The sequence below is a fragment of the Balaenoptera musculus genome, chromosome 6 (genome assembly GCF_009873245.2).
Source record: "Balaenoptera musculus isolate JJ_BM4_2016_0621 chromosome 6, mBalMus1.pri.v3, whole genome shotgun sequence".
NCBI classification, from domain to species: domain Eukaryota; kingdom Metazoa; phylum Chordata; class Mammalia; order Artiodactyla; family Balaenopteridae; genus Balaenoptera; species Balaenoptera musculus.
In genome coordinates this window covers 67,287,951-67,310,550 of record NC_045790.1, presented here as the reverse complement: position 1 = coordinate 67,310,550, position 22,600 = coordinate 67,287,951, and the positions used below count along the sequence as shown (strand labels likewise).

General features: G+C 48.2%; 2 protein-coding genes across 2 annotated transcripts in view; one reads left to right on the top strand and one right to left on the bottom strand.

Moving 5' to 3' along the window:
- Positions 1-7,565: 7,565 nt before the first annotated feature.
- On the bottom strand, positions 7,566-8,672 carry LOC118896654. Its single transcript, XM_036854760.1, has 2 exons — positions 8,323-8,672; positions 7,566-8,038 (listed from the first exon to the last, which is right to left on the bottom strand). The coding sequence occupies exons 1-2, from the start codon at positions 8,638-8,640 to the stop codon at positions 7,589-7,591; spliced, it is 768 nt and encodes a 255-aa protein (XP_036710655.1). The 5' UTR covers positions 8,641-8,672; the 3' UTR covers positions 7,566-7,588.
- The window catches only part of KLF9 (Kruppel like factor 9), a 100,440-nt gene continuing 86,217 nt past the window's right edge, over positions 8,378-22,600 (top strand). The window contains exon 1 of the mRNA XM_036854761.1: positions 8,378-9,230. Within this exon, the coding sequence (XP_036710656.1) occupies positions 8,726-9,230 (505 nt within the window). The 5' untranslated portion in view covers positions 8,378-8,725. The remainder of the gene's footprint in view (positions 9,231-22,600) is intronic.

Below are 22,600 nucleotides of genomic sequence, written 5' to 3'. Positions count from 1 at the left end.
CTTTTATTTTTCTCAGTGAAATGAGAAGTAAAGTTTTCAGCTCAGAGTGGGGAAGGGGAGAGGTGTTGATATTTGAGGATAGGAGGTGCAATGCAGTCATTTCAGAGTGTGGGAAAGTAAACTGACTAGGGAAATGCAGAAGGGCAGTGTTGAGAGCGCACTTGAGATTTATGATCATAAATTTAGTGACAACAGTTAGCACTGTTATTTTTGTCCAGCGTGTTAAGCTGGACAGAATCAGGGTTTTGCCTGGCAGGTAGTCCCAGGAACAAGGAAGTGAGGAGTGTATGCAAAGGGATGATATAGTGATGACTATGAAACCTAATGTGCGTAGGAGAGATATGAGAATATAAGGGCAATGAAGAACAGTGGGAAAGTAGATTAGAGGTCAAAATGGGGGCAAAGAATTGTTCAAATGGGGTTATTAGAGTAAATAAGCTGGAAGGGAAAGACATGTTGATCAGGGAACAGGATGCTTGAAATGAAAAGTTCAGCGGTGGTGCTGTTATTTGGCGATGCAAAGGTCCAGGGTACCCACATGACAGTAGGGTGGAAGGGGATATGGCTGCAGTTTAGTTACTAGGGTTTCAGTTGGGTCATTACTCTACAAGGATGCTAAATTCACCAAAGATGTCAGCAGGAATGAGGTGGAGGTGGGGAACTCTGCTGTCAGATGCTAGCATCTCCGGGAATGGGGGGTGGGGGGGGTGCACAAGAGAGACATGTGGCAGAACATAGCAACAAGCAGGGCTTGGTATGGTCTTATGGCAGGTACTTCAGAGCAGCTGGGGGTTTTACAGCTGGAGGGCAGAGGGGAGAACTAGTCTAACTTGGGTATTAATTCTCTGGGTGTAGGTGGACCTGCTCTTCTGAATTCTACTCTCTAGTATCTCAGTAAGCTCCCTTCCCTCCTTTGGCTCTGAGAGGCCATCCAGGGTGAGGGATTTATTCCGGGTTACAGGGTCAGAAGGAAACCAGGGAACTGCCGGGATTTTCACTCTCTCTTCTCTGCTACCAAAATACCAAGGCAGTGTTTTGGATATTTAAAAGAACATTTAAAATGCCGTCGTTTGTTTCTGCCTCTGTGCAGCATTTGTGCTGCGGAAGGACAGGGAACTGGTAACCATGGTAGTGGAGCAGAGCGGTGGTGAAGAGGTGGTTTTTGAATGGGGTGAACTTCAGGCAGGCGGCACCCAGAGCTCAACCCTCAAGGCCTCCTCAGAGCTCTTTGTTCTTTCAGCTTCCTTAGGGAGAGAGCTTGAATTCTTCCCTGCTGGGAAGCAAGCTTTGAAAGGAAAGGTTTTGCCAGATTCCCTATGGAGAGGGTGTGTCCCTGGGAGCAGGTTTCGGGGATCTGCCTGAAACCTTGGTCAGCAGGGAACTTTGGGCGCCCTGTCATGAACGGGAGAGCCTGTGATAACAAGTAAGCCAGCTCTGCGGCGTCCTGGATGCCGAATTCCTGCACACGGTCAGCTCTCTCACTACCTGTCCCTGGACAGGTGGCCACTCATGGCAGTGGCCCAGAGCCCTGGCCCAAAAGGCAGCCCGGCAGGGCCCCCACAGGACGATACCTGGTGCCAAGAGGGGAGAGGAAGAGGGAGGGAGGGAGGGAGGGAAGGAGGCCTCTTCCACATTCCTGGATGGGGAGCCCCAAGGGCCTTTCCAGAACAAAAAAGTGCCCCAAGTGGACACAGGGCAAGGCAGGGCAGGGCAAACCCAGGCCGCAGCTCGAGTCCAGGGAAGTCTCATGACTGCAGTGTTTTGCTGCAGGTTTCCCAGCTGCTCGGGGCGGGAGGCGGCGTGGGGTGGTGGGGGCGAGGAGGAGGGAGGGGGAGAGGAGGAGGGAAGTAAACAGAAGACCACAGAGAGAGCCAGTTCCCTGCGTTCAGAGAACACCAGCCGCCTCCGGTCCCCGGTGGGTGGCTGTATGTGTGGAAATGAAACTGGGAGGGGAAGGGAGAGAGGGAACAGTAAGCAAGCGCTCCTCGGCTGTTACCCACCCACCTCGCCTTTCCTGACCCACCAGCCCACTCCCCCTCTGGGGTGACGGGGTGGGAGGGAGACGGTTCACGAAGCGCCCACCCCCAAGTACTCGTAGCTGGTTCAGCTGTCGGTGAATCAGACACTGTCTAAGCAGCTGTCACCTGCACTCAGGAGGGGAACAGGGGGCGGCCTTGGGAAGGGGTAGGATGGGTGAGTGGAAGATCCAGTACTGGCCTGGGCGTGGGGTGCCGCCTGGGGCTGGGAAAAGGGGTGTCTACCTTCCAACATATGCACATTTCTCGACCCGGTCCCCACGACACGGGCGTATCGGGGGTCGGGGGGTGGGACGAGGGCCTGGGGACACAACTTAAGTGGGAATTGGAAGCAAGGGAGGGGCTGGGAGGGAGGTTGGAGTGTACTGCGGCGGGAAGCGCTGGGGTGCAGGGCTGGCGGGGGCCGCGGGGCAGGCTGCTTCCCGCCGCCTGCCCGCGCGGGGTTATGCGAGGTAACCGCGAGCGGGGAGGAGGAGGGAGGCGGCGGGGGCCGCGGGCCGGGGTGTCTAGCGCTCGTTGGACAAAGAGATGATGAAACGTGAGCGCTATATTTACCAAGGGGGTGGAGACCAAGCGGGGGGGGGGCGGGGGGAGGAGGGCGGGGGGTTAAAAAGGACAAACTGTTCCACAACAACTACAGGAAACACAGCCCATCTGACTCACCGGGAGGGCCCGCCGACCCCCTCTCAGGCTTAGCCTGGAGGCCGGCGCGGGGCTGGAGGGCGCGGAGGGTCCCCGGACCGACCCAGCCGGGCGCTACAGCTACAACTGGGGGATGGGTTGACTTATATAAACAAAAGCAGCTTAGATCCAAGGGCTACGTGCGTGCGTGCGTGTGGCTTTTGTGGGGCAGGGGAGAGCGCGGAATGGCACGAATGTTTCCTAACCCCGTGGCCCCAGCATCCAGTGGCCCGACCACCGCGGGAAAGGTTTGCCTGCAAACTCCGTGAGCACGATTCCTGCAAAGTCATCTCCTCCCGCACAGCCCGGCCAGCCGGCCCGCCCCACCCCGCCGGCGGCCGGCAGCACACGCCTCCCCCGCTGTCCCCCCTCCCCCGCGCTAGCCCAGCTCGCGGCGCTGAGTTGGGGTGCGGTGCGGGATATGTTTAGAAGCTGATGTCATCCGACACCCTACTCCGCAGTGTTCCCAAGGGGACAGTAGGGCAGGTTTTCCTCTTCCTCGCGGGCGTGGGTGATGGAGAAGGTGCCTCCTCCCCCCAGACCCCCACACACACCTGTCTTCCCCCAGGGAATTTTTTTTTTAAATGCAACCCCGCCAGAGTTATGAAACGGGGGCCGTACGCACAGAGGGCGCAAACCCTAGGGCTTGGGCCGCGAGGGGCCAACGAGCAGCCTCCGCCCACTCCCACCCCTTCCCGACCGGGTGCAGGGGCTAATTTCAAGGTTAGCTCACGCGGGCGCGGGCGCCCGGAGCTTCTTGCACGAGTTTGGGGCGGGTTCCTCATCCCCTAATCTAGGGCAGTTTGTTCAACTGCAGTAAAGGGAGCTTGATGTTCCAGCAGGGAAGGGATTTCTGAGAACTGGGACTGTCCTCAGATGAACTCGCCTCCTCAGGCTGCTGCTGCGGCGGCCGCCCGCGGAAGACTTTTTAAAAGGGCGACGCCAGGCCGGGGCGCGCGGCCGGCGAGTGGCTGCGCCGCCCGCCAGTCTGCGGCCCCAGCCGAGCGCCCGCCCACGAGCTCGGGTGATTCACCGTGCGCGGCGTGGGGCTCCTCCGAGTGCGCGGGGCTGAGAGCTAAACTTATCCTCTTGCATATGCATGAACGGGTGGCCTTTCGGCTCGGCAAAGGAGAGGCCTGGAGTTTTGCGGAAGGCTGCTAAGTGGAGCGAGAGCAAAGTAGGGCGTCGTGCAAGTTTTCGCGCGGGCCGGAGGCCCTCCTCCGTCTCCAGCACCTGCGTGTTAACTGTCGTTATGGCCACGGGCATTTCAACAGATAGGGAGGGCTTTACCTGATTGCATTTCAAATCCAGGCACACCGCCATTCTTGGAAGCTCGATCCCTTCAGCCCCTCTTCCCTCCTCCCTCCTCCCCAAACTTGCCACCTTCCCCTAATTACCCAGCTTTCACTAAAATAAACACTGCTTCTCCTTCTGCACCCCCGCCCCCCAATATGCCCTGTATGCCTTGGTGGGATCAATGAAGCCGAAGGACCTGGGTCCTGAAAGAAGTCTGGATCCAGCCCAGAGTGAGGTCCGACACGTGATCCCCTACCCCCAGCGGGCCATCTGTTCTCCTTCCTTCCAACAGGGAGGCTGGCAGCTCTGCCCAGCACCGTCCACGCCTCCCAGCAGGAAAGAGGGAGAAAAGCCAGCGTTGGAACCCACTACCTACAGAGTGCGATTTTAACCTAAAAGTCCCTGAGCCTTGGGCAGGGGTGAGACTGGGCAATGAGTATTTTAGATTAAGCTCCAGGTGATGAGCTCCCCCCCCCCCACCCCACCCCGGGAGTTGCCGTGGGCTCCATTTGAATTAAAACCTCCAGGGAAGGGGCCTGGGAATGGGTTGCGTGTGCCTGGAAATACCTCACTAAGAGCTGGGGTGGAAAACTGGCCTAGGAAAAAGGGTGGGTTTCTGTGACCTCTCCCCCGCTCTGCTCCGCGCGCTTCCCACAAACTAGTTTGAAGAAAGAAGCAGCACTATAACAAGAAACTAAGGAATAAAGGATTTAAGGGATTTGGAACGAATTTATATTTGTGCCTGCTATCCAATTAAATATTGATTTAAGGTATTCTCACTTTCACTGTCCTAAAGAGCTGCATTTGTAAATGCACAGCAGATGAGGTGGTGTTTAAAAAACCCAAGTCTTGCCTAGAATTTTTTGGTTGGTGGGAGGACCCCTGGAGTATTTGGAGTTTGGAAGGGACTACAGAGATGTATTAATCTAATCCCATTAATTCACAGATAAGGAAATAGCTTTAAGAGGTTGCCTGAGGTCACACAGCCACCCTCAGGCCCAGGAGGCCAGTTCCCTGCCCCATGCTGGCCTGAACTGAAAATCAGCTCACTGTAGGCACTGCCTCTTAGGAGGGGTGATAATGAAAATAAAAACTTTAGGATGCACAGAAAATCAGACTTAGACGTTCTTGCTACAGGCCATTGTTCTTGAGAACTGGGAAAATAAAGCCAAGGTTTAGGCAGAAATTAGGGAGGAAAATGCATACTTACAAACTGTAAGCACAGTTCTAGTCTTTGAATGCTCGTGCTCCTCCCAGTTGGTTTGTGTGGATTTGAAATGTGTATTTACAAAGATTAACTTGGGGGAAAACAGACTTCTTATATTTATGTGGCATAATATATACTTTACTATAAATTATTCATTGCAATTTGGAATGATTCACATTGATCTGGGATAATTTATTTTGCCAGAATTGTAATTGGGACAACCACATGCTGGCAAAACAGCATTAATTGGTTTTCACTATAATATGCACTCTAGCACAGAAAGGAAATCCTATTGTTGAAAACACAAGAAAAAATCCTGATGTAGGAATTATTACTTGTGAGATATTTATATCTATTTATATCTATAGTTGTTTTTAACATATAAGCCTCATTGAGGACAGACTGTCTTTTCATTTCTGTATTCCCCCATGCCTAACTCATTGACAGAAACATAAATATCTGGAGAGTGGATACGTGGAAGAGGAGAAAAAGGAGAAAGCAGTCTACACTTCTAGAATTGTTGGGTTTAAAAAGATACTCTAAATCAAGTAGTAGTTATGTTTGTAAGTGTGTGAGAGAAATTCATGTAAATGAAATCTGAGTTGTATTTTATTACTTTCTTGTGTAGCTCTGAAATGAATGAGTTGGAAGAGTTCAGGGTTTATGTCCAGTCCAAACAAAATTAAATTAGAGGGAGTTAAAGAGAAGAGGGCAAGAAGTAAGTCTATATAGAAAAAAACCAAAAAACACAAAAACCTATGATGATTGACTTATTCAGGTTCCTGGATTACAATCTTCAAGGAAAGATACAAACTTTCCTTCTTTTCTGGAATAACCCCGATGTTAACTATAGGGCTTTCTGCTATCTGCAGGTGCCCACTGCAATGCCAGTTACAATGCAAATCTGAGAGACTGTATAGGCCGTGATCATGGGAGTCCTGGAGAGATCCTGCTGGTATTTGTGGTGGACCTTAAAGAGGCAAGCAAATGTGAAATTTCTAACTGATCTTGTATCCTTGGGGACAGAGTTTGTCCCAGAAAAATCATGAAGTAGGCAGACTCCCTTGGGCTTCAGTGAATTCTTTTCTAAAATTAAGGGGATTGGAATACAAGAACTCTAAGATGGCTTCACTTTACATGTACCTACCACCTACCTTAGTAGGATGGTGATGATGATATTCTTAGTTGACCAGCACCCCTTTTCTAAACTTCCCTTTCCTGTGTAGTCACCTACTGCAGTATCTTTCTGTACCACTTTAAAAGCAAAGTCGAAATAAACTACCGTAGACTTCAAACTAGAAGAGTAAATTTGAGACCCTTCCTTTAGAGACCAGGAACCTGATGTAACTTTCCCAAACCTTAACAAAGGCTAATAGCCAGTGGGGGGTATGGTTAGACCTCACTGGATCTACATCACATAGAAACAGGTGTCCCTCACACCCACTTAGGAAAATAAATGTATTTTTAATCAATTCTGCGGATAGTACACCTCCTGGAAGAGACATTGGCCCTAGATTCTTTTATCAGCTATCAAGGTGAAAAACAACCCCATCATTCCTACAGAGGGAGAGGCAAACATAGTTAATCAGACTCTAAGAGTCATACTAATTGTTGATCAAGTAATGCCACAATATTCAATGGCTAAGGACCTCTGGCTGGTTCCAGTTCTTAAGAATCTGTTAAGCAGAGTTAATATTTCACAAAACCAAAGAGTTCAGTTGTGAAGCCCGAAGAGCTAGGAATCAGATTTATGTTTTCAATGGAGTTCTGTCACAAGTCACTTCCTTGCATCTCAGTCTTCATATCTGTTAAGTGAGGGAAGGGATACACACCCTAACATCCCACAGGAGTCTGTGGAAAGAAAATGAGCTAAGAATGTTGTTGTTTTTTTTAAAGTTTTAAAAGTTATGCAGGGATTTTTGTCTCCATTTATTTTAGAGAGGTTACAATAGCTTCAAAACAAAACGAAAACAGCTTCCTTAGAATAAATTGCACGAGGGAAGGAGAGGAATTGAGGTATCACAAAAGAAAAAATGAAGCGTTTCAAAGTAAGACTAGCCAGACAGAAGGACTACGCTTTAAAACAGAACTTTTGTCAGCTCTGCATTTTTAAGTTGAATTAGTCATAGTTAATGTATTGGGTGGAAGAATTACTAAAAATCTGCCCCAAAGTATGCTGCATCCTGAAATGGAAAAACGAATTGATGCTTTCTCATTTGTGTTTATTCTTGAGCAACTTGGCCTGACATATTTAGTTGTTTTTTTAAAATTATTGACTCACTTTGCATTTATTTATCACCACTGCCCTCCCATACATATCTCGATTTTACCATCAGCAACACAAAGTACAAGGATGTGTTCAGTTTCACTACAGCTCTTCGCGTTTACAAGTGTGCAGCGCTGGCCTTCGGAATGCCCTTCTGATTGGCTGAGCCAATGTCAGTGACATCAACCAACTTACTTTTGATTGGAAGGCTGGTTGCTGGGACTGTAGCGTTTGCAGGAAGTCACTTAACTGTTTGCGAGCTGGAAAATGAAACTGAAGTTCTCTTTTGTCATAAGAAGGAACGCAACCGAGTAGGGAAGGTGTATCCCACACTCCGCAAGCTGGAACGTGAGCCAAGAGGCCTAGACCGGCTAAGGGATTGAGAGACACTCCCAAAGATGCGCGGCTGCTCCTTTCCAGCCTCCCGGCTGTTACCCTTTTAAATGTCGGCGTTCGAGGCTGTAGAGGTAGCACGAGGCATCGAAACAGAACTGTCGGATTGGCCGCACGCCTCAGTTCTAGACGCACCTCTCCACCGAGAGGCTGTTCTGACTGGCAGGGGAAGAAAGTAAACAGAGTTGAATCACCCTCCCCACTGGCCAATTGGAGGGGGTTTGGATTGTGACGTGATGGGATTCTGCGAAATTGTTACTGAGCGAGAGAATGCCGGAACGGTGCGGACCGGCAAGAGCAGGGGCTCAGAAGCCGTCAGTGGACTGGGGGAAAAGTGTCTCTTAGACCTGGCGCTTGGTCCGGCCCTTGCCACCCACGTCCGGGTGGTTGGGTGAATGTCCTGGGGCTTTGGCTCGACTGAAAAGGCGGCCGAGGGCGTGTACCTCTCTTGCAGTTTCCTCTCCCAGCGCCTCGGGGGCGTTTTCGGTCGAATAAACTTGCGACCGCCACGTGTGGCATCTTTCCAGGGGAGCCGGCTCGGAGCAGACTGTGCGCCCGTCGGGGGGATTGCGCCCGGCTCTGGGCACCGGAGGCGGCGAGAGGCGGCAGCGCGGCGGAGCCCGGGGCCGTGGATGCTGCGTGCGGAGGCGCTGCCGGTTACGTAAAGATGAGGGGCTGAGGTCGCCTCGGCGCTCCTGCGAGTCGGAAGCGCCCCGCGCCCCCGCCCCCTTGGCCGCTGCGCCGCGCTGCGCCGCGCTCATCGTCCGAGGCCAGGGCACGGCGAGCCGAACCTCCGCAGCCACCGCCAAGTTTGGCCGCGCCTCCGGGGCTGCTGTCGCCCGCACCATGTCCGCGACCGCCTACATGGACTTCGTGGCTGCCCAGTGTCTGGTTTCCATTTCGAACCGCGCTGCGGTGCCGGAGCATGGGGGCGCTCCGGACGCCGAGCGGCTGCGACTACCTGAGCGCGAGGTGACCAAGGAGCATGGTGACCCGGGGGACACCTGGAAGGATTACTGCACGCTGGTCACCATCGCCAAGAGCTTGTTGGACCTGAACAAGTACCGACCCATCCAGACCCCCTCGGTGTGCAGCGACAGCCTGGAGAGTCCAGATGAGGATATGGGATCCGACAGCGACGTGACCACCGAATCTGGGTCGAGTCCTTCCCACAGCCCGGAGGAGAGACAGGATCCTGGCAGCGCGCCCAGCCCGCTCTCCCTCCTCCACCCTGGAGTGGCTGCGAAGGGGAAACACGCCTCCGAAAAGAGGCACAAGTGCCCCTACAGTGGCTGTGGGAAAGTCTATGGAAAATCCTCCCATCTCAAAGCCCATTACAGAGTGCATACAGGTTAGCGGCGTCTCCCTCTCCCACCCAACTCTCGGGTTAGTTAACCTTTGGCCGGGCAGCCTTCCTGGGCGTTAAAGGACACCACGCTCGGCCGAAAGGGTGCAAATACTTAGGATGAGATGCTGTTTAACTCTTTAAAATGATTGAACCGGGTAGAGACGGAAAGCTCACTCCTTAATCGTCCCCAGCCTCTAGAAGCCACGGAGAGCCTTAACCTGGCGGGCAGAGTGAGTGCCGAGTGCCAGCCGATGTGCGTGGCTTCATGGGGAGTGGTGCCGCCCCTCCCCTGTCCCGCCCCGCCCCCTCCCAGGACTCCCGCACCCGGCGACTCTGGGGCCACCCCACTTGGACAGACGCTGGCGGGGGGTTGGGGGGCACAGTCAAATGGCGTATCTTTTATTTTACTGTTTTGGGATTGCCGCGAAGTGGCCGAAACCTGGAGAGAAGCGGCGCACATTATATGGAACCTTTTAGGGATGACTAAGGGCTCGGTTAGCTGTATGCTTGCTACTTTTCAGGGCTTGCCAAGGTGGTTTTAAATTTGGCCAAGAATCCCCAGAGAGGTTTAAAATAACACTGCTTCAGGCAGCAGAGAAGTTTGATCAAGTGATGGTTGGTTAACTTCACAACTAGTTAGCCTTTTTAATGAGATTTCAGAGTGGATTTTTTCCCACGTGATTTAGGTCGCACCCTCCACCCTGAATAGAGCAGTTAGTGAGGAGGTGTGGTTCTTGACGGAGGTCAAGGCTGATAACAAACGTTGGGATGTTCTGGAGGCCCCGTGGAAGGGTCTCTCCCAGGGAGAGCCAAAGGCAGGGCTGATCAGATGCATGTGGCTGGTAAGACATCTGCAGTATAAAATGGGCTTTGGAGACTTATAGGAACCTTGGTCAGCCAATTCTGTTGGTTCTGTTTAACATATTCAGAAAAAGTTGGAAAGCATTCACATTTGACCATGCTGTCTCCCCATCTTTAGTAAGGTTCCTTTACAGCTGCTGTTCTGATAAGGAAGCACAGTGCTTGGTCCTCTCATGAACTCCTTTCCCTCTGTCCTATAACACCATGTTTAAGAGGAGCTTGTTGGAATTACTTGGAAAGTATTGTCGTTTTTTGGTGTAATTGTTGGTACTTTTAACATGAGGCCCTGGGCCTGTGGTTTCAAAATGATCATTGGCTGGTTTGGTTTGGTTTTGCTTTTTTTTAAAAAGGCCACGTAACTGCATCTCATATTTTATTTCCTTTGGAAAGTGCTTCTTGTGGAGGTGGCTGCTGGCACAGGAGTAAAGCTGAATTTCCTCCTCGTGGTTAATGCAGAATCAGGTTCTGTTTGCGGCTGTCATCTAGGTTGCCATAAAACAGCACATTTTAAAGTTTGTGTCTGTTAGGTTGCTGTGCCTGGTTTGGGGGATGTGACCTTTAGCGTGGCTCCCAGGGTGAAGTAGGGGTATAATAACCAGAGGGTGTTACTCACCAACAGCTGCTGGGCGGGCCTGGCTGTGTCAGCCATGTTCCCGGAGTTCAGCTCACAGGGACACCCACTGCCACCTTGAGCAAAGGCACTTTCTCCTTCAGGGAGCTGCCCAGTTGTGCAGTTGGGGAGGCCTGCAGAGCTTCTCTGTGAGCTCCCTGAGTCTGTCCAACTCAGAAAAGCGTTCTGGACCATTCTGCTGAGTGATTTCCTCAGGCATCTATAGCAATGGCTGCTTAGGTGTGCGTGGGTGCGTGCTGCTCTTTAATTCTCCGTGAGGCAAGTCAGCTCGGTTGTTTCAGGAGGACCTTTTCCACAGTCCAGAGTGGAAAACGAAGTGAAGTGTTAATCCCATTTTATATGCTACAGTCAGTCTTTTGAAACTAGTGATGTGGTAATTGCAGGTGTCTTATTTATGTTTGGGGGCTCTGTAATGCTAGGACATGGTTGGACGAAACCCTCAGCCTCTGTAAAGACTGTCAAAAGTGTACTCCTGCTAGAGAAGGTGTGTGCAAAGGATACTCTAAATAAGAGACTCGTAGGAGGCCTCATGCATTTGGAAGTTTCCGATTCAGCTTCCAGTTAGATTGTCTTTAGGGTGGGGTAGCATCTTGATTTCAAAAATTTTTTTTAATTTTTTAAATTTTTTGCTGGTATTAAACCCAGAAGATGGCCAAGAGATAGCAATTGGAATGTCTGTATTTTGTGAAGACTTTAAGAACTAAAATTCCAGCCACACCCCCCCTGCTCAATGTGGCCCAACCAGAATCCCTCCTGCTGCTTGCTCCTCTCCTCCTAGAGCCTCATATAGCTGCCACTTTTATAGAACCAGTGGCTTTATTTATTTATTTATTTGTTTTGGCCACGCTGCGTGGCATGCGGGATCTTACTTCCCTGACCAGGGATCGAAGCGCAGAGTCTTAACCGCTGGGCCACCTGGGAAGTCCCAGAACCAGTGGCTTTAGAAGTTGAGCCACTTAAACAAAATTGTGTTTAGTTCAGTGCAGTTATTTCTAGAATATCCTAGGAGAAAAGACCCCTTTGAGGTGGACTGAGGTGGGTTCTCATTTGTCCTACTGTTTCCCAGTTGTGAGATGTTAACCTAGTTCCTTGAAGTCAGAGCTTGTAAACTAGAGGTCTGCTGCTGAATTTGCTTTGCTAATTTGTTTGGCTTGACCAGCACAAGGTTTGTAAAGATTTTGTTACTAACATGGAAAAATCAGGATTTCCACACAAACCCAGATTTCTGGCTTCTCTGGAAAAATCGAATGAACTGGCAATACTGGGTCTGAATTCCTGCCCAGCAACAATTGGCTTGAACTGACCGTTCTTTATATGAGGCAGTGTCCCTTATTTTAATCATTTACATGGTCTCTGTTGGCATTTAAGTTTGCAGTCTCTTCTCTATTTGAGCCTCAGTTTCTTAATCCACAAGATAGGGTACTATCTCTGAACTTGGATTCTTGTGCAAATATAATAATTTGTGTGTAATGGGCCGAGCTTAAAATCAGGAAACATAGGAGAAACTTATTTTTAAGTAGTACAGTACTTCACATTTTCTAATACTATGTTCAGTTTGTTTTTCTTCACCCTCTAGATCAGATATCTTCTCAGGTGATGTACCTATAAAATTTAAGCAGTGGATCCATGGTTAATCTGAAAAAAAGTACAAGGAATATGAGCTTTTCTGTCTCCAGACCTTTTGGACACTTTAGAGTGTATTTATTGTTTCTGATTAAGTATTAGGCCCATTGGAATACTTTGCCTGAAAACACGTTGAGCTTATTATTTGAAAATGCAACCAACTTTAAGTTTATCTTGGCACACCCCACATCCACACACCGCCCCCCACATCTGAGCACACACCCCAAATTGGCCTCCACAAACCCACACCCAAACCCACTGACTCCCCAGACCCTCTCCCACGTCCCCTCAGCCTCTCTAGGACCGTGAAAAGAAAAAAGAAAAAAGGATTAACCCAAGTTTCCTAACTTCGTGGTCACCCTGCACATGCACACAGGCACACCCACACACACATACACACACGGGGGTATCTTTTGGAGAGGTAAACAACTGCATCCAAATTCCAGCTCAGAAGTCATCAGAACCAGCTGATGTAGAGTCATGCTAGGTTGCCATCGCAGTGATAGAAACCTGAGGCCTTATTTCCATGCCAGGTGCAATTTTACTATCGCTTTGGAGGGACTTAAATCAGCTGTCCCCAAATGGTGACAATGGGTTGAGCTTAAGGGCACTGCTTACAGGATTCTGAAAACCAGAAAGCCCTAAATCCCAATCATCACACCCCAGTTTTGTGCGAAAAATTTTAAAACAATGTATTTTTTTAATAGGGCAGAAGGAAGTTCATGAAAAACAAGGAGAGACAAGAGCTGCAAAAGCAGCCAACAGTGGCTGCTTCTGTTTCTCTTTATCCTGTTTGAACATTTCTCTGGGCTACCTAGAATATCTGGTGGAGGGGACCTGGGTAGCTCCCACCAGGGAAGTTATCCTCCAAACAGGAAATAGATTTTTCTGGCCTCTCTAGGAACATCCATCACTGGCTAGCTCTCACTCAGGCGGATTTCCTTCCCTGAGACTAAAGTTTTAAAAGTCTGCTTATACAGGAGCCAGGCCTGCTCTGTGCCTCATGAACCCTTCTTCCTTAATTGCTACAAAAAGCTTTGGAGTCAACTTTTTGGTTCAGGAGAGTCTAGTACCATCAGAGGTATGAGGAGGACCCACTTCCATTACCCAGGAGGCAGGGGTTGAGGGACAGGGCAGGGTGTTGACATGGCCTCTGGGCAGCCCATTAATTAGCCCCTGCCCAGCCTTTCCCACTTGCTCTTCTTTTCATGAGTAGAAGGGAGGCCCTGTGCCTTGATCCTTAAGGAAACCTTCTCTCTGCCCCATTCTTCTTTCCATAATGCTCCCCAAAGTGATGTAGAGTGGTATTTCATAGCCTGACATGCTTCATCCAAGATATACTTACACTTAAGTCTGAGTGGGGCCTGCATAGATCATCGTTTCGCCACCTTTTCTTCCACTTTCTCTCCCCTAAGGAGAGTAGCCATTTTTTCCCCTATAATTGTCCTCCCCGTGACATTTTAGTACCACAGATATACTGTAGAGCTGCTTATGTACTGTGCCCCTTTATAAGGTCACAAACCATTGTAATAACTAAGACTTTTATAACCTGCCAAAGATCCAGTCTTTGCCCTGTGGCGGCGATTTCACCCCCATCCCCATCCCCAGTGAGGCTGTCTAGACCCAGGCTCATGTATCCTGTTGGGGAAAAAATGAGAGCAAAGGACTGCAAACGGGCTCTAGCTGTGGAGGATGATAGTAGCCCAAGAATTGCAAGGATGTCCTGTAGGGTTTGTTTCTGGGTTTCAGACAAGAGGCTAGAGACTCCCTTGCTTCCAAGGAAAGATGGCCCACAGCTGCTTGAGCCCCAGCTCACTGCTGGAATCTCACCCTGGGGACTGAGGCCTGTGAGGGGGCCTAACAGCTTGTTATTCCTGGTCCTGGAGGTAGGAAGGACCAGTTGCTCCCTCCTCACTTTCCCCTCGTCCTTCATCATCCTGCATCTAGCTGCCCTAGCAAGACAAAGCAGGGCTGCCTTAGAAGAGCTGCTGCTGCTGGCAGGATTACTGTCTCACAACAGAACATACAAGTGGAGTAGAATTACAGGGTAAAACCATTGTTTCCCGTGATTTTCCTCTCAAATCTGTGAGTGGTGAGAAGAGAGAGGGGAGGAATGCAAGTGGGGCCTGGGTCAGGGAGGGGGAGGTACTGGAGTCCATAGCGTGCTGTTTTGATGGTAACACCCCATTACCTTCAGACGCAAAGATGTAACCTGAGGGAAATCAGTTCTTGAGACTCTGAACATAAGGGTCAGATATACATCCCTGGCTCAATTGTTGACACTTATCGTAAGAACTAGTCATTCTGCAACGTCTGTGGGAAATTCCCCGATTGAACTTCCCAGGGAGAAACATCGTATGACATATTGGAAAGCGGCTTACAATGGTCTTCCTTAATAAGCTCATTGAGAAGAAAAGTGGGTGGGTGATTTCCCAGTATTCACTCGTTCAGGAGCCCCTAAAACAACCTGACGTCGTGCCCTGGTTAGAGTCGGATTTCTTGACCATCATTTTGATTTCTGAATGCCTTATGATCGTGAGCATACTTGATTTAAAAAAAAAAAAAGCCAGCTTTGTCAATTTTGTTAGTCTTGACTTCCAAAAATTTTTTCCAGTTTCTTTTTTAATTTTCTTTCCTCCTCTTGTCTGTTCTCAGGCTTGGAGAAAGAGCTTGCAGCATTCCAGGCCTCTGCTGCTAGAATCCTCCCCCACGTCCGACCCTCCCACCTTTTCCTAATGTTTCTCCAGCAAGCCGGGTGCCCACTGAAGAACGTAAATTAGTGCCTAGTAATTGGTACAAAGGCACTTTCTGTTTCTATGCAACACATGCAAAAAGGAGGGGTAAAGGAAGGAGAAAAGCCCACAGACAGTTAAAAAGGGAAAGAAATAGGATCCTCTGCCGTGGTCTTTGAGCAGTCCTGTCTCTTGCTCTGCCCCACTTTTTGTTGGGAAGTTAGTCACAGGCCTAAGCCCAACTCAGAGCACTTGGTGGCAGCAGTTGTTAGTATCAAAAGAACAGAATTTGGAGGTTGGAAGTGACCTTGAGAGGTCATCACATCCATCATTTTGTCTGTAAAAAAGTGAATGCTTTTTTTTTTTTTAACCCTCTCAGATAGATGAGGATTGTTCCATTGAGGCATTGGGGGTGCTCTGGAGGGTTTGGAAGCACACCACCAGGGTTCAAAGGCTGGCTCTCTGCCTTGGCAGGCACGTAACGTTGGGCAGAGCGTGGAAGCTACCAGAGCCTCAGTTTCCTCAGCAGCACAATGAGGACATGGGGTCCTTGGAAGTTGAAGTGCTCCAGGCCAGAGCTTAGCCAAATGGAGATCTTCCTTCACTGTGAATTCTTTGCAGTTCTTAGATTTGGATTCCTTTCCCCCATGGTCTCCTGAGGATTTCAATCTGGTTAACATTTTTTTGTTTTGTTTTAACCTTGGTTTAAAGAGCTGCTTTGCATTAACCAAATTAACGGAGTGAAGGGGCAGAGGTGGAGTCAGTCGGGGGACCTCTGCCCTTTTATTATGGGAGCAGCACCCTGAAACAGTCCAAGGCCATTGCTTGTGAGATTTCCTACTCCTCCCTTCCTGGAGCCCTCCCGAAACTTTAATACCTTTTTGGTGCATTAAGGCCAGGAGTAGACATTTGTCTTATCCCAGCCTCAAACAGTCCCCTCAACAAATAATAGGACTAACGTTATTATTCATAGAGAATGCCTTTCCCACTAAGGGAGTGAGAGGCATTCATTTTTCATGCGTGGGATTTTCCAAGGCATCCTTTCCGTTTGTGCTTAAAGCCCATGTTTACAATGGTGCACCCGCAGGCTTCCCTTGTAATCTCAGTTTGTCAGCCTTTCGCGTCCTGAGATGAGAATTGAACATCTGGATCTGAAATCTAAAGGTTCTAGAGCTGCAAGAACCGGTAAGCTCACCATCTAAGCCCAGGACCACTGGCCATTTGAATTTTTTTTTTAACCAAAATTGAAAATGATCACAAATTTGAACAGCAGAATGGAATTCAGCCCTGATTGAGCCCCTTTTTTTTTTAAAGTGAGGACTTTATTTAAATAGATTAAAATAAAGAGATGGGAGCTTAAGTCATACAAAATTAATGACAAGGATTTGAAAAGCAGGCAGCAGTATTTTGTATTAAACAAAGTGTGAACGTTTTTCCATGGCAAGTCTCCGTTGTTTTAGAAGTGCCTCCCAGAGGACCTGACTTGAACCGAAGTGGGGCAGTGAGGCAGGCAATAGACAAAAGCACAAAAATTCTACCTGAGAATTATGGACATTTAAGAACTGGAAGGAATCTTACAGATCCTCTTTCATCAAAGAGATGGAGGTTTCACCATCTCTCCCTTCCAGGGAGCCAGCTTTGATGAGACGGAAGCAGTCAGAAAAGCAGAGTAAGGCCTGTGAGAAGGAAACCAGCCCACCCTAAGGAACTTGAATATGAGGGGTCTCCAGAGAGGTCTCTACCTTCAGCAGGGAGGCAGTAGGTAGAGCCAGTAGAACACGGGCTTAGGGGTCCCTCAGACCTGTGTTTGAATCCTGCCTCTGCCACTTTCTAATTATGAGAACTCTCTGAGCCTCAGTTTTCCCATCTGTAAAATGGAGTTCAGTAATTATATATTCATAGAGTTTTTATGAAACTTAGTTCAGATGAGGTATTTAATGCATTTAGCACAGTGTCTCCATATACTAAGTATTACAATTAAAAATAATCTACATGTGTTGGCCAGAAGCCCTTGAGGTGCTTAGAATTTTTGTTTACAGTTCCACATTAATCCAGCAGCAGCTCATTCATTTAAATAATACTTCTTATTGAGTAACTGTTACGTGCAAAGAGCTGTGCTAGATGTTGACAGCAGGTACTGTGAATGTTGTGGATAATAATAGTGTTGGTAGTAATAATAGTTATAAATTATTAATACTAGTAATATTGCTATTAATAGTGATAATAATGAAGCATCCAGCATGTATTACACTCCAAGTTCCAAGCCAAATGGTTTACACACATTGTTACATTTAAACTCCCAGAAGTCCTATGCGATAGGAAGGTACTCTTATTCTCATTTTATAGGAGGAATTGGAGTTAGTTAACTTAGTCCAAGGTTACTCTGAAGTTTTCCTAGTATGTTTCTAGGTGCTTGGAGTTGCACCATGAATGGTTGTTGACGAGGACTCCTTGGGTTTTTGCCAGTGGTAAGAGACCCTGTGTTTTGCATGGCTCTCTTGGATTTGGCCCCAAAGCCACCATTGTCTCTACTCTTGGGTTCTAGCTCTGGCTTCTGGTTTGTTTTTATGAAGCTTGGTGAGGAATACCTTCAGAAATCATGAACCTGGCCAAACCTATCCTGTATTTTCCAGTAGCTATCCAGAACCTTCATCCTTCCAATTGAAAAAGATCCCAGTTGTGGGTCCACAGCTGTTTTAATCAAGCCTCTTGGTTGTAAGGAACAGAACCCAAACTTGGACTGGCTTAGTAAAAATGAGAACTTTATAGGTTGCCATTTCCACCACCTTTGGGGTAGCTCTGGTGTTAGGGATCTCTGGATACAAGTGGTCAGTGCCTTCCTCTCTCCCTGGCCCAGCCTTGCTCTCCTCTGCTTTGGCTTCATTCACCGGCAGGCTGTCTCTGAAGGGTGGTAAGATAGCTGCCAGCAGTTCGGACTCCCATCCTGCTAATTCAGCAAGCCCTGTGGAAAGACAGTTCCCCTTTCCTAATGATTCCAGCAAAAGTCCCAGGCTTCAAGCTTCAGAACACAGAATTTTGTGCCTGTCCCTGAACTCAGTCACTGTGGCACAGCTGGGTCACATCCAACCTCTGGGCCTGGGGTGTGGGGTCGCCCGTCTGGAATTACGTAAACTCAGAGTGAGGAAGGAATGGTTTCCAAAAGGAAATTCAAGGTGTACTGTTTATTACCCCAAAGAGGCAATAGGTGCCAGACAGGCAAAACCAACAGCTGTTCATTCGATCCACCCATTTAGAACTACAGACAGGATATTCCCAAAAGCAGAGTTTGACAAAATGAGAGACAGGTTGGTATGACAATAATTTTTCTCATTTTTCTCCCCTTTGAAGAGAAAGAGCTCTGAACTCTCTCTGGAGTTCAACCTATAAGATAACTGTATACTAAATGGTCTTTGTAGAAGATAGATTATTTCAACACGTATTTCTTATGGTCAGGCTCAGCCCCATAGGCCCTGCTCAGTGGATGTTCTAGAAGCCAGTACCCAAAGCCTCACATGGAACACGTATAGCGGCAACAATGTGATCAGCGGCACCGTTCACTTGGTCTTAATTCCAGCCGTCTGACTGTTTTAATGCCCAGAGAAATGACTTGTGTTTACGTGAACATTTGTCACCCTGTGTGCTAATACAGAGGCCTTGCCTTTACAAAGATGGGCTGTTTGTATGGTGGTTCCCACTGGGATTCAGAAATCTACCCGGTGTACATGATGCCCAGCAAAAACACCGCAATAAATCGTAAGAGGCAAAAATTAGATCTTAAAAATAACTTAAAAAAACATACAAAAATGACTTAAATCCCTACGCTGTCATAATTCTACAGTAGTTTTGTACCATTGCTGTTTTAATGAAAATAAGCAGAATGACAACCAAACAGCTGCTTTCCCTCTTGGGTGTTGCAATTCATACCCACGGCCAGCCACAAGATGCCTGTCTGCTGAGCATTACCCACCGAAGCGGGGGTTCCCAGTGTGAAAGAGACACAGGCTGCACCTCTGACCTGAGTCATTTTTTCCCAGTGCCCTGCTTGCTCCCAAACTTCAAAGCGCTGTCCAGGAACGCCTGCCCCAGGAGGGCTGAGGGAGTCAGGCAGGGGCTGTTGGGTAAGAGCTGGACAGCTCAACCCTGCCGTTCTTCGTGGTCTTTGGTGACAAACACCAGACTGTATGAATTAGTGGCTCACTCTGTAAAAGCTGGAAAAATGATGTGATGATGGCGCATGTGGCATGTGTGAGTAGGATCTGTGGTCGTCGCAGCCTTACTCTGGTGCCAGCCGTGTACAGAGGTTGAGCCCAGAGAGAAACAGCTGGAAACCTGATGCTGGAGCAGCGTCACTAGTCACTCTGGGTCACTGCCGTGAGTGCCGTGACCTGGGTGGCAGGTAGAGGAGGCATGCACTAACCAGACGACAGTCTCCTGTGTTTTCCTGGTTTGCTCATTGTCTTTTCTGAGCCAAAGAGAACTGAGTTCTCTTGAGCCCCCCTGCCCTCCCCACCATTTCTGCTGTTGGTGGACAAACCTCATCCTGGCAATTTGGGGTCTCTCAGTCTCTTTTGTGTTCAGTTTTATTCTCTTTTGGGTACATAGTCACAAAATCGGAGTTCTCTCTGTCTCTCCTTTTGCCTTTCTTTCTCCTGGGAGTGATCTGCTTAGTAGGCAGGAGCCTCATCTCTTCTTCCGGCATCATGGAAGGGCTGTCCATGTTGCGTGCCATCCTCTGACCTTGCTGGTCTCCCCCAGGGTGTCATATACCAGCTTGGGTCCTGGTCCTCACATGCGACATTAGGAGGGGTGGAAACTTAGGCAAACACTTGAGACCTCTTTCTCAGCGTGGCTACCCAACTCCTCAGGTGCCCTGGTGTGTGTGGCGACTTCCCTAGAGAGGCTCAGACAGGCTCCAGGCATGCCATGGGCCAGGCAGCAGTGGTCGCGCCTCTGGGACTGCCCAAGACTGCTTCTAATAGGAGAGTCCAGAACGCTTGCACTTCTCAGACCTCTGCATCTGTTCCCTAAACACAGCTCCTCCAATTTCTCTCCCTATAGCTCAGGTCTTGCTATGAAGCTCTGGCAAATTAAGAGAATTTGAGGATTTCAGGGTCTGCTTTACATTTTTAAAACTCTATTTTGAAACCTCAAGCTTAGCAGCAACTTACTTGTTTTAAACTGTCTCTTCCCTCCCCGAGGCAATGCATCTGGAAAGGAGGGCCTGGGAGTAAGAGGATTAGAAAAACACAGGAAAAAGGCTGTCTCTACATTTAGTTAAGGTCTGTGTTCTGCTCTCACCTCTAATCTTGTTCTGTGCTCAGAACTGAAGCAAGAATTTGAAAACCGGTTCTAAGGATGTCCTTGGGCGAGTCATTGGCTCTCTGAGTCGGCTTCATCTGAAACAGGATGGGTTTGAATTAGGTGGTCATAAAAATAACCCAGAATGCAAAGATTCAAAGAATCTACATTCTCAGCATAGCTTTGCCCTCAAGCTTACATATCCTGTTCAATGTTTAGTGCCTAGTAGGTTATTTATTTACTATTTCTCTTTTCCACAAAGAACTGGGCAGAGGCAGTACAGGCTGGGGTGGGAGGAAGAATGCAGTCGTGGGGATTGGCTAATCTGGGCCTGGACCTAGCTGTGTGGACGTGGGGAGGTCACATCACCTCTCTGTCATTTCAGAGTTGCTGAGCTGGGGGCCAGGTAATGGAGACATCAAGACATAATGATATATTTCTTGCTGGGTTGAGAACCTAAAGAGTCAAGACTCTGTTGTCTGTCATCTTCATTTCTGAGGTCCTGGCACATGTGTCATCTCACAGATCAGTTGAGGTTGGGAATGTGCAAGCAATATTCGGACAGGCTTGCTTCCAAATAGCTAGGCACCAGCTTCCAGTGAGGAAGTACTGCATGACAGATGTTACAGACACCCACTTCCCAGTTCAGAACCTCAAGTATGGGGACAGGCTGCCTTCCACAGATAACCACAGGGACCAGGAAGTAAAATCTCACATCCAAACTCTATAGTGACTCTGTTGTATCAACAAATGAAATATAAAAGGAAACCAAATCACAAGAAGGATTCAGAGAGAGAGGCCAGGAGCAAACCATAATGTGATGGGATGGCATTCAGGCAGGATTCTTCTAAAGCTATCAAGAATTTTTATCTTTCTAGGACATCTACCTGTGTAGGTAGTAGCAACATTTCTGGCGAACCAGGAGGCTTTTAATTTCTTGATTTTTGAGTTTGATATTAATTGGAATGGTTTATGCAGGGAAATGTAGAATTGGCTGTACCCAGACGATGCAAGTGTATCGGTGCTTCTGCACTTGGGTGTGGAAATGAAGAACAGTAAAGCAAAGCTCACATTTTTGTACCTGCAAGTTAGCATTGCTCTCCCATGGGGAATGAGGACCGATGGTAATGGACAACGGGGTGTCAGTGGCTTCCGGTTGCGGCAGTTGTGCGGGCTGGTGCTCCACCAGGAGCACTGCACTGGGCTCTGGGCTTTGTGTGTCTGCGCCTCTTTCTCCCCCTGCTTCCTAAGGAGCCTGCTCCTTGGTGGGGTAGCCCTGCCATCACTGCCTGTGTCACTTGGTATCTGAAGGGAGATTCCTGTCTCTTCTCACGGGCCATTTTCCTTTCGCATACGGAAAAAGGAGAGGAGGAGGTGGGGGAGGAGTGAGAAAACACATGTAGTTTACTCTGAAAGTTTCTCACTTTCTCACAATTTGAGAAGGAAGCAGAAGGATTCTTTGCCTTTCTTTGGTCTTGGACCCTGGAGTCTATTTCTCAATAGAGTGTAAACCACCCACCGCTCGAATGGAATAGGATCTTGATCAACCCATTGGTGGAAAAATTTGAACTCATATGCATCATCGTTACCTTTGTTTTGTGTAAGACTTTTCTGACTTCTCATTATAAAAGAAATTCGTACTTGCTTAAAAAAATCAGAAAACATAGGGGAAAATTACAAAAAGAAGTAGAGGTTATCCCCTCACCTGTAGATAAATATTGTTCGTATTTTGCATATATTCTTCCAGGATTTTTCCTCTCCTTAGATGTTCACACACATACACAGCAGATCATGCACTGCTCTTTTCACTTAGCCGTGTATTGCTAACATCTTCTGTATAGAATAATCTAGTACCTTTTTAACAGGCACATATTATTCCACTGTATGGAACGCTAAAGTATTAAACCAGTTCTTTATTGTTAGACATTTAGGTTGTTACCGAGTTTTACCTTTTATAAACAATGCTGGTATCCTTGTATATTTTTGTGTTGCTCCCTAATTGTTACCACAAATAATTCCTGGACAAATGTATTGCCAGGTGATCCTGGAACAATTATAATTTCCACCCATGCCTATTTCCTCATGCCACCATCAATGATAGGTATATGAACATACTTTTTAATACTTTTACCAGCCTGATGTGTATTTCATTGGTGTCTTGATTGGCATGTTTTGATTACTTATGAGATTGACTATATTTTCATATATTTATTAATTGGCTGTTGGTA

Bases quoted from the DNA above. Each gene is read 5' to 3' on its own strand.
- LOC118896654 (XM_036854760.1), bottom strand. From the start codon at position 8,640: ATGAGCGCGGCGCAGCGCGGCGCAGCGGCCAAGGGGGCGGGGGCGCGG. The intron at 8,039-8,322 runs GTACACGCCCTC...TTCCCCTGCCAG, and splicing joins GAGAGGAAACTGCAAGAGAG to TCAGAACAGCCTCTCGGTGG.